The sequence below is a fragment of the Achroia grisella genome, unplaced genomic scaffold, assembly GCF_030625045.1.
Source record: "Achroia grisella isolate CSIRO2021 unplaced genomic scaffold, CSIRO_AGI_Agris_v1 utg537, whole genome shotgun sequence".
NCBI lineage: Eukaryota > Metazoa > Arthropoda > Insecta > Lepidoptera > Pyralidae > Achroia > Achroia grisella.
Window position 1 is genome coordinate 369729 of NW_026712923.1, and position 12468 is coordinate 382196.

General features: G+C 34.2%; 1 protein-coding gene and 1 pseudogene across 1 annotated transcript; one reads left to right on the forward strand and one right to left on the reverse strand.

Moving 5' to 3' along the window:
* Window positions 1-1522: 1522 nt before the first annotated feature.
* Window positions 1523-3829, forward strand: LOC131847518 (uridine 5'-monophosphate synthase-like; annotated as a pseudogene).
* A 1197-nt stretch (window positions 3830-5026) lies between these two features.
* LOC131847469 (uncharacterized) lies at window positions 5027-10527 on the reverse strand. Its single transcript, XM_059197058.1, has 2 exons — window positions 10408-10527; window positions 5027-5413 (listed from the first exon to the last, which is right to left on the reverse strand). The coding sequence occupies exons 1-2, from the start codon at window positions 10512-10514 to the stop codon at window positions 5095-5097; spliced, it is 426 nt and encodes a 141-aa protein (XP_059053041.1). The 5' UTR covers window positions 10515-10527; the 3' UTR covers window positions 5027-5094.
* Window positions 10528-12468: the final 1941 nt, after the last annotated feature.

Genomic DNA, 12468 nt, shown 5'->3' on the forward strand with positions numbered 1-12468 from the left:
ACAAGATATACTCCTTATATTTTGAGTCAAGACTTTAATATTATAATCATAATCCTGTTTTGACTTTATTATTGTTTTACAGGTTTCAGGATCGCATAAATATGACATGCCTGTTGATATTTTATCTATGTTGGAATTTATTTTATTATTATTTAAGAAATCGAATTTTATAAAGAATTTTTACGGACTTTAACAAAACTAACAGTAGGCTTCCCATAGCAGATACTTGAATGTATGTAAATAGAGTAGTTGTATAGTACTTTTCGGTGTATGTGTATATAAAAATATATGAAACATTATATAATGTATTTTGTAATGTAGGTTTTACGTTATAAATAAAAATAAAATGAAGTATTTCTAACCTATGACATTTATAGTTCCCCTCGTTGCCTACAGAGACTAGTCATATGACATTCTTGATACTGCTTAGTTGAAGTTCATCCTTTATTTCAATGTGTGACGATTCTTGTGTTTTCCTAATATATACCTTTCCATTTCTTGTCCAGCAGAATTTGTACTGTTCCGATTTTGCTACATCACGAGCCAGAGAAAATAGTGTGCGACTCCTATTGGTAAGCGCTTCAGATACGTAAATTGGCTTTGATTCTCCAGCTAGACCAATATCACCAGAATTTAGTCTTTTATTAGGATTTTGTCTGTTATATATTCGAGCATTTCTAACAATATCGTCCTTTAGGATGTTTCTTGTAAACTCCGTAACTATTGTGTTATTGTTACCTTTGCCCTTTAATAAAATTACATCCTTTATGTCACTTTCTGCAACGGTTACGTTCAGGAAAAGATTGTACTATATTGCACATCTCTTTTTTGTTGTCTAATTTCTTCTCTTTCGGTAGATTTCTAATTTCTATGGAGGATTTTTTAATAACCCTTTGCAAGTCTTCAACCCTTGTATCCAAGTAGGCTATCTGAGCCATATGGGTTTTACGTTCAGATTCTAATTTTTCCATTTTTTCCCTCATATCTTCGTATTTGCAACTAATAAATTCCAGTGCTTTTTCAATTTCCTTGTTTGATTCTTGTATTTGTGAATTTTGGAGTTTAATTTCGGCAACATCAGATACTAATTTGTTTAAAATCCGATTTTGTTTTTCCTGCCAGCTAGACATCATATTTTTTATATCTTCGGAATGTTCTTTATTTGCAGGAGATCCTCTTCGCCGTTTTGTTCTTTGAGTGATAGGCGATGTGTTGTCATGGTCAATTTTAGTAAGATCTGTATCCGACATCGTAGTCTTTTGATCACGGTTAGGAGGCGATCGGATTGTTTTTGGCATTTTTAATAATTACTAAAATTGTCTTGTGTTCAAAGATCTTATACTAAGCGTTCAGAAATATCCAAACTATCTTGAACCGTAACTTCTATTAAATAGGTCTTGTTATACTGGCTTATTGGACAAAAGCGCAACTGATATTTATTCTATTTAAATTTAATATTTTTATGGAAATAAAATATAGTGGACACGACTACACGCAATCGCGACTACGAATTGTTATCTGTGGTAATACCGATGGACAGAAACAAAAGATAGATGCTGACTGTTAAATAGTTCGTCCCGAAAATCATAGATGTCCTATATTTTGTTACGAGTTGTTCTTCCCCTCCCCTGAATGAATGGAACTGAATGGAACATTCTTAGCATCTTAGTACTGCGCTAACGCACATACACACGTGGTATAATATAATTGTTGTTTACTATCGTAATTTTGTTTAATCAAATAACAATGGCTTATAATACACTAGAAGAACTAGCAATAAAGTTGTTTGATATAGATGCAGTTAAATTCGGGGAGTTTATATATATATATATATAGTGGAACTATGACACCTGTTTACTTTGATTTGAGGGTTATAGTTAGTTATCCGGACGTAATGGTATGTGAAAAATTAATATTCTTACTAATAAGTTGTATCTAATACTGTCTTATATTAACTTGAATTTATTGTACGACGTCAGATTCGACATTAGTTGTGTTTCATATTATATCTATTCCCAGGTTATTGAGACTGGTACTGTGGCTGTCATGTGGTGTTTTATAGAGTATCTATTGTATTCAAAATATTTATAATAATAATGTGTAAAGGGACCGGCTATATTATCAATTTAATTAACGACAATAATAAAATTATTTTTTTATTATTCAGAATTGAAATGAAATATGATTTTAATAATTTATTTGACTTGTATAAACATACTTGTGTTATAAACAGATGTTCAATATTTTAATATTTCAGATCCAATTCTAAAAGTGAATACACTTCAGGAATATAATTTGCTATTTTTGCATTATTTAAATATTAATTATCTACTTGTTTTTTTCAGGAACTATTAACAGTCCTGCTTTACGACATTGTTAGTAACCATAAAAAATATGATCACATATGTGGAGTCCCTTACACAGCTCTACCAATTGCTACTTTACTTAGTGTTAAGGTAAAGAAACCAATGCTATTGCGAAGAAAAGAGGCAAAAGCATATGGTACTAAGAAAATGATAGAAGGTCATTATAAAGTGGGTGAAACTTGTCTTATAATTGAAGATGTAGTAACTTCTGGTTCTAGTGTATTAGAAACAGTCAAAGATTTAAATAAAGAAGGGTTAATAGTTAAAAATGCTATAATTATTTTAGACAGAGAACAAGGTGGCAGAATGAATCTTGAATCCAATAATGTATATATTGATTCACTATTTACAATGACTGAGTTAATTGACATTCTCGAAAAACATAAAAAGATTACAAAAGAAATGTCTATAAAGATTCACAAATATTTAAGAGAAGTTAAAGCACCAGTAACTAAAGGTAAGTGCATATATCTGATTTCTATATAAGATTTACCATTTATTATATCAACTCCTTGATATAAGTTATTTTGTTGATGTCCATTTCCAACAATTTAATAATACTCATTGTTTGCAGATTCATTTGAGGACAGAATTCGAATACCTTTCGAGAAGAGAGCAGAGTTATCAAAGAATCTAGTAGCAAAACAACTCTTTAACATTATGTCTATTAAAAAAACAAACCTATGTTTATCTGTCGATTTGACATCAACTGTAAAAATTCTCGAACTTCTTGAAAAAGTAGGAGAATACATATGCTTAGTGAAAACCCATGTTGATATTATAGAAGATTTTACTTCTGATTTCATTTCTCGACTTAAACAATTAGCGGACAGATTTAATTTTTTGATTCTGGAGGACAGGAAATTTGCGGATATTGGTAACACAGTATCATTACAATATCAAAAAGGGTTATATAAGATTTCAGAATGGGCAGATTGTGTGACATCTCATTCTTTACCTGGAGAGGGTATATTGAAGGCTCTGAGCAGTGCATGTACTGGAATAGAAAACCGTGGTGTATTTCTTCTAGCTGAAATGAGCAGTGAGGTATAAATAGAATCTTAGCTCTTAGATGAAACGAAATTTAAACTTAGAACCTGGTTATGTAAACAAATTATTTTTTTTGACAGGGAAATTTGATTTCTGCAGAATACAGAGAAGAAACTGTGAACATGGCTTCAAAGAATCCAAATATAATTACTGGTTTTGTATGCCAAAATAAGGATACATTTAAAGATCCTGGGCTGTTACAATTAACTCCTGGCGTACAACTCGAAAGTGCTAAGGACGATCTGGGTCAAGTATACAATACACCAGAAAAAGTAATTTTAGAAAATGGTGCAGATATTGTGGTTGTTGGGCGCGGAATAGTCAATGCAAAGAGCCCAGAAGCACAGGCGGTCGTTTACAGAGATGCTTTATGGAAATGTTATTCAAAAAGAATCTCAGGTAAATTAGAGTAAGTGTTAGTTGAGTAAAAAATTATTATATACATATATATATATATATATATATATAATTATGGTATAGTAATTATATAACTAAAGAAGTAGTAATTGAGCGACGGAGCTGAGCTCGGCATCTATGCAATGGCGCTATATCTATAAAGTAAATTTTAGATTTGTTTTGGTTTAAATAGAGTGACTTGACAGAGGTCCTATAAACTTTAGAAACTATAAAATACAGGTTCTTATATTTGTGTACAAACAGGATAGATCGTAAAATATATACTAAGCGGAAGTTATTATTTGTGAATAACTGTCGAAACATTCCAGTGTAATATATTTATTTAAGATATAAAAACAGATAAATGTCAATAACTTAAGTGCATAAAACATACCTACCCTATATACTTAAGTCAATCTAATGTGAAAAATTTTTAGACATCTCGTCATAGGACTTATTACATAAGTGCTTAAAATTAAAATTATTCTATTCCCTATTCTTGCACTGATGAAATTCTACTTTGATTTAGTAGTTGTCATAACAACTAGAAAATCAAAGTAGAATTAACTTATGTGTAATATTTAGAACTTAAGGTGGGTTGGTGGTGATATATATATTGTATTCTTACTTTGTCACCCACAGAGCCAATATGCATCTATTTAGACATTCCTAGATAGACTTGTATTATGGTTGGTCAATTAAATACATCATGTATACAATAAACCTACAGAAAAAGGCAGGAGCATTTATTACCATTTTATTTAAGTACCGATCTGTATACTACTACTACTATTATACTATACATGTGAAATAAATGGAATACAAAGAAAAATATCGTTTTATTGTCTATAATGTATACTTTACATGTAATAAAATCGTCGAACTTTAACAAGGCGAAATGTGTGTTGTAGTTTGTTGATTTGTGTGTTTACTTTCTCTCGTGTAATGATATATATATTTATAAAATAACAAGGTTTTACGTACAAACGGCGTAGGTTTTTCTACATGCAGGTTTTGTTCTACAATGAAGAATGTTAACTAATTTTGAATATTAGCTCTTCATATTCTGTCAAAAATAAAAAAATATAAGTGAAAGAATTTCTTCAATACGTCAATTAGTTTCTGATTTATAGAAGTAAACATGCAATGCGGACTCGTGTGACCGTGTGACGTCATAGTACAACACTCGCTCAGCCCGGTCGCGCTCTCAGCACGGAGTCGTCTTACGTTTCATTAGAAATTATAAATACCTTCAAAAATAACCAAACCAAATACTAGGAAATCATGTGTTGTGTCGAAATGTACAAATACAACCACTAAAGTAATAGTTATTTTTATTATAACCACAAAAACATCCAACAAATTTAATAGTCGTTGAGTTCTCTCTTCGACAATGTTTACAGCCTCTGTTAGCGAAACAATCTTCGCAAGTTATATTTAAAATTTCGTGGTCCTTTTCATTACATTCTATACTGCAACGATAACGTGTGGTACGTACGCGGTGTTCGCGCGTGATTCTACATTTGACCGTACAAACATCACTTGCTCTTTTTACTTGTATGTAACCGATAGCATCATCACCAAAGCTGTCTCTTGCAGACCTGGAATAAGTAATAAATAAAACGGCCTATTAATAAGACAAATCAAAATTAAAAAAGGTCATCTGTTCAACCCACTAAATTTGCAATAAATCAATATATATGTTTACTTAAATTTACTAAGAGGTACCTATATTCACATATCTACATATGTACCTATAGACATAAAACTCTAACACACAAGGAACATAATACTCTGCTAACACACATTTGTTGTCTATAATGTAAAACTTTAAAGTTTGGTACTTCTGCCTATTTGAGTTAGAATACTTGCAATACGACATCAGTTGGGTATTTTTTTTAACAGAACACTTTAAAACAGATAAATAATTTTCTAAATAGCAAGAAGAGTTAACTTAACTTTGCATTTTTATTCCTCGCATTTCGGCGGCAACGAAATCACTATTTGTTGATAAATAATGGGCAACCATTAGTGCATCTATTTTAGGCAGAACATCCGATTGCCTTTTTTCGACTCCTTTATCTATTGCATAATTCATTAATATTTAAATATTAACGTAATGCGCGGATGAAAACAAAACAAAATACTGCTCAAACTCGGCGACTCGCTACTAAGCGGAGCGGAGCTTTGTAAAATGACGTCACATGTCACGTGACTGTTAACGGGACTCGAAATTTATCGTAAGTTTAAATGCCTATAAAATCAAAACTAATGGGTATTTTTGACTAAAACAAAAACTGTTATATTTGTATACATACAAGCTTTATTATACCAAACTTTCAACCGATTTGGCATACCTATTAACATTCTTCATTAGAATGAAAATTTCACATTATTGTCATAAAGTATACTTACTGGGACTAAGGAAATATAAGTCAGCCTGTAGTTTAAACAAAATAACTCTTAGTAGACTATATTAATTATTATATTTTTGGAATATTCTAAAATAGGTAGTTAATTACGATATAATCATTAGTAAGTATAAATCAGGATTAAACTTAAATTTACCCTGAAAGTTGCATCTAGTTGGTAGTACCGTAATAGCATATTATGTTATCTGTGGTAATACTAACAGCCAATGGTTGACTTATAAATAAATTTCTGAAAAAAAAGGGCGGGAAACACAAAGTTTGGCGGTCGTATTTTTTGAGTAGTAAATTATTAATATTTGAATATTGATCAGATAAGTTGTAAATAGTGTATTTTTCATTACATTCATTTATCTATTATTCATTAGTTTATTAGTAGCAGCAATATTAGGTAAGTCTCTGTATTTTATTATATATGGACCCACCGGAGGACCCCGGGGGTACCGCCCCCGAGGTCGCTCTACACGTAACTATAAGTAATAATGAAGATTCCATGGACACAGACTGTTCATTTAATTTATCTGATCATTCGGGTACAAAACGTAAGCGTAAATCTGCAATAGCGAATATTTGTAAGCATTGCAATAAAAAACGTAGGAGGAATCGAGGTGCTGACACTAGTAAAAATAAATATTAATGTCTATGCGATGATTTTAATGAAAAAAAAGAAACTTCCAATACATCTTTAGTAAATAATGAGGATAAACAAGAAACTTCTAACCCTGGTTTAATAAATAATCAGGATAATGATTCAACTCGCCCACAAACTTCTATTAGTAGAGTTTACTACCAGTCCCATGATGCTGCTCCATTCATAGTTCATATTCAAAAGATTCTGTCTTCACCGGATGATAAAACTACGCTTCACCCAATAGAGTTTGGCCGTTATCTTAAAAAAAGCTTTTACAAAAATGTTGTTGTTGATGGTAGTCTTAAAAAAATTGGCAGGAATAGATTATCCATATCATTCTCACAATATAAGGATGCAAATTCCTTCATAGATAGTGGAGATTTAAAGAAATATAACTATAATGCTTTCATACCAGCTTTCAACTTAACTAGAATGGGATTAATAAGGGGTGTCCCTGTTAACTGGTCTGATGAGGAAATCATAGAAAATATTTCTGTACCATTAGGATGTGGTAAAATATTAAAAGTTAGACGTCTGAAGAGAAAAACATTTGTTAATGGGATATCTGAATTCATAGAGACAGAAACCATTGTCATAACTTTTGATGGACAGGTACTACCCAAACGAGTTTTTATATGTTATAATTCCATACCTGTTGATTTATATATTTACCCCACTATTCAGTGTTATAATTGCTGTCGATATGGACATGTTAAGAACCAATGTAGATCTGTACCACGTTGCTATAAATGTGGCAAGGGCCATACTGGTGAATCCTGTTCTGTTGAAGAAGATAACTTTTCTTGCTGTATATGCCAAGGTGGACACCAGGCAAATAGCAAACAATGTCCAGAACTGTCTAGACAAAAGGCTATTAAAGAGACAATGGCAAAAAGCTGTGTATCTTATGCTGAAGCCAGTAAATTACACCCTCCTGCTATGAAACCATATGCTGATATAGTTCGATCTAATCCAGTAAATAAAAATAATTCTACTAGTTTTAACCAGGATAAAAATCACTATACAATTCCCACACTTATGCATAGATCATATAAAAAAACAGTTATAGAAAAGTCTCGTCAACCACCAAAACCAACATATGGTTTTAATCGTGAGGAATATGCTGATTTAATTAAAGACTACAGTCCACCTGCTCCAGCAGATGTGGTTATAAACAGCAAAATGAATCGAAACAATCAATTTCTGAAATAATAATAGCTCTTTTAAATTTATTAACCCAGTGTAACTTCTTACAACCGTCCAACGTTGCTTCACTTACTAATGCATTTATTAATATCTTAAACAACAACAATAATGGACAAACAAGCCAAAGTTCTCCAGTGGAACTGCCGCAGTATAACTAGCAAAAAATCTGATTTGTTTTATTTAATTAATACTTATCCTTTTATCTGTGCTCTTCAAGAGACTTGGCTGAAACCGGTATCTTTATTTAAGATACCTGGTTATGCCTGTCTCCGAGAAGATAGAGCTGATGGTTACGGTGGGGTTGCCATATTAATCAGGCATCCCTCAACATTCACCCTGTTCAGGCGCAGTTGCACTAATTTGTGGCCCAAATATTATATTTTATATAGCAACACTGCATCGTCAGGTTTCAGCGGGCCATAGACAATATGTCAACCGTTATATATTCATATTCGAAATTCGCCAACGATCATTATACGCATCACACATCAACCACTGTAAACCTATTTTCAAGTAATTAAAAAATAATTAAAAAAGCCTGGAATCTCCGAGTTTGATTACACCATCAAGATCCTCTTCACACTAAAAGGCGTAAACATACGTTGTGGACCTTCGACGCCGCATAATATACGCAAAATACGAAACAGCGACCAACGGATTCTTCGTAAGCCGATTCATCGCAAAGAATTTGGACTACGAGACGTGCGAAGAGGAACTACCTACAACAGGATCGAGGTTAAGACGTCGGAGGAGTAGCAGCAGATGACCACCTACATCATCACTACGCGCATTTCGGTACGGTCTGCCATCCTCCCTAACCCCATCCCTTTCGCTTCATTGTGTAATACTGTGCCTTCATTTACGTTACAGTGCTTGTGTTTGGCATCGAAGCCAGCTTGTGCCTCAGCTAGTGCTGCTGACTTCACAATCCAAGGATCAATCGTGAGTACTTCTATAAATTACCAAAATGAGTGTAGATGAGGCTATTACATCAGTAAAAATTAGTCGTGAGAGATCCCCTAATAGGCTAGTAGCTAATAAAGAAAGCGACAATGAATATCTTAGGGATTTAATTAAAATGCGTGGTATCATAAAAGGCAGGGTGACTAGATTCTCAAATTCCGTTCACGATATCACTAAGGAGCAATTATCTAATCAAAAATGTATCGACCTACGATTACGCATACAAGGAATTACTAATTTGTTTGCAGAGTTTAGTGAGATTCAAACAAAAATCGAAAAAACTGTACGCGACTGTGATTTGGATACGCAATTAACACAACGAGATTTGTTTGAGGATTGCTATTATAATGCACTTTCACGCGCGGAGTATATGCTTAAGTCTGTGGAGGTCACTGCCAGTTCAAATAAGTGTAGCACTAGGGTCTCTAAATCAATATCCCTTCCGGTTATTTCACTACCCACATACAACGGCATGTATGACTCGTGGATTGAGTACAGGGACAGCTTCCTGTCTTTGGTTCATAATTCTGATGAACTTAGTGATATCCAGAAATTCCACTACCTAAAATCGTCATTGAAGGGAAGCGCGGAGTTAGTGATCGATTCCGTGGAATTCTCAGCCAGTAATTACGCGGTGGCATGGGAACTGCTTCTCAACAGATACAACAATAGCAGTCTGTTAGTTCATAATCACGTTAAGGCGTTATTTACGATATCAAAACTCACTAAAGAGTCACCACATTCGCTAAGAACCCTCTCAGATACTATTTTAAGAAATTTACGCGCTTTAAAAATATTGGGTGAACCCACTGAGTACTGGGATACGTTAATTATTTTTATTATTACGTCTAAGTTAGATGAAACCACAGAACGCGAGTGGGAACAATACAAATGTACTACGCGAAAGCATATTTCTGACAATAAATCACCACTGAAGGTAGATGATCTTCTTATGTTCATAAGGGACAGGGCCGACATGTTGGAAACATTGCGAGTATCACATAATTCGAACATTAACTCTAATAAACAAAGCGCAGTGTCGCATAATGTGTCACACAATGTGTCACATAATGCGACACATAAAACGTCACAACACAAAATTCACTGCAATGTTTCCACCAATAAGCCACAACATCAAATCACTTTCACAAAAAAATTATGCCTAATGTGTAACGCCGATCATCCCTTATATGCATGTCAACGGTTTTTAGACACTAACTTAGACGCTAAACTAAAATTTATAAGCGATAATAAACTGTGTGAGAACTGTCTACGTTTAGGGCATTCGGTAGATGTGTGTAGGTTCGGGCCGTGTCGAAAATGCACTAAAAAACATAACACGCTAATTCATAACGATGCAACTGACCATACGCAAGTTATATCAATGCATTCAGTCGACACCGCTGTCTCGAACCCGGGCGCTGCGCACGCGTCCCCCGCGACCTTTCCACCGCCCGCGGATTCCATCCCCATGCAAATAAGTTACTCACAGGTAAACAGCGCACACATAGGCAATAGTAATGATTACACAAATCAATCTATTAACTGTATACAACCGGTTTTGCTGTCTACTGCTATAGTTGAGATAGTCGACAAATATAATAATATTCACACAGCACGCGCGCTTCTCGATTGCGGTAGCCAGCATTGTTTTATATCGAAATCATTATGCGATTTACTTAATATTAATTTAATACAGTCCACTTGCGAAATTCGAGGTGTCGGAAACACAATTACTAAGTCAACACAGATATGCGAAGTTGAGCTCAAATCACGCATTAGTAAATACTCAGCGCGTATAAAATGTTTTGTGTTGTCTTGCATTACGTCGACATTACCCGCCACTGTTTATAATCAAGGCGCGCAGTCTATAAGGACACCTGATAATATACAGCTGGCGGATCCATATTATTATGAGTCCCAAAATATTGACATATTAATAGGCGCGGATTTATTTTGGGACTTACTATGCGAAGGTAAAATGAGGTTGTCAAATGGACCCTTTTTACAAAACACGAAGTTAGGTTGGATAGTTTCGGGTCCTATCGATCTTAACATACGCAACAATAAAATTCCTATCCAATGTAATGTTGTACAAACAATGAATACACAGTTAGAGGAGTTGCCTAAGGTTACCGACACACAGACTGACAACGAACGGGCGTGCGTGGAGCATTTCGTTGTTATCACTACGCGCAATGATGACGGAAGGTTTGCCGTACCGCTGAAACAGTCGTCTGCCTTAGCTCAATCATATTCGCAAGCCAAACATCATGTTTTGGCATTAGAAAAACGATTAAAACGTAATAATAATTATAAAAACTTATACGCTAATATAATTTATAAATACCCTGAACTAAAACATATGTTACGGGTAAGTTCATACGAAATGCCACACTATTTTTCACTCCACCATGATTTGTACCGCCAGAACAATAATAACACCAAACTACGCGTAACTTACGACGCTAGTGCCGCCACCAGCAGTGGTGTGTCTCTGAATGACGTTCAGCAAGCAAGACCTTATCATTTAGTTCACATTCTACTCCGCTTAAGGCGGCATAGCTACTCTGCTTGTTTGTTACGGGTGTTACGGTTGAATGAGGTGCCGCGCGATGTATTGCACGCGTCGATCTTATTTGTGAATGGTTTATCAGCGCTTAATACCACTCGTTTACCGCGCTCTGTTATAGCTAGCGAAGCTATACATATAGAATTGCATATTTTTACCGAGGCGCCGCAATCAGCCGAGTTTAAGTCTGGCGTGACTCATTTTTTTGCAACTCGATACTACGAATATACGTTGTCTTCATTTGTGTGGTTTTCTCAGCTCAATCGTATAAGACATACTATCGCTTATGTAGTATGCTTTATACATAATACACACCATAAAATAAATCGACAGTCGGATATTCTCATTGTTGATAAGTTGAGAGAATTAAACATATCGCTAGTTAATTTATATCAAGTGGAATCATTTTCAAATAAGTACATGTTGTTTGAGAGTAATCTTATTTTTTATAATAAACATATTTATTTCAAATTAAACTCATTTAAGGTCAAGAATTATTTAACTCGCGTTGGTGGTCGACTTGTAAATTCATCTCACTTCATTTCGGATAAGAAGCGTTCAATTTTAATTTCATCTATACATATTTTTTCTATATTGCTATTTCGTTATAAACTCTTGCTATACGCAGACCCACAGGCGTTTCTCTTCAATTTAGGAGAAACATGGTGGCCTTGCATTGTTTGTGAACGTTTGGAAAGCGGAACTCTTGCCCCGCTTATGGGTGACTTATCTACTAATCGTATAACTTCATGCTTTCCCTTTATGCGTTCTAGGGTAGACTTCATATGCACATTTAATAGTTTAGAGACACGCGTGATGCGCTTGGAACTCGCCAGTGACTCATCTAATAATGCA

Coding starts and splice junctions, on each gene's coding strand:
- LOC131847469 (XM_059197058.1), bottom strand. CDS start 10,514: ATGGGGATGGAATCCGCGGGCGGTGGAAAGGTCGCGGGGGACGCGTGC. Junction 5,414..10,407: donor ATTGATATAACTTGCGTATG/GTCAGTTGCATC, acceptor TACTTATTCCAG/GTCTGCAAGAGACAGCTTTG.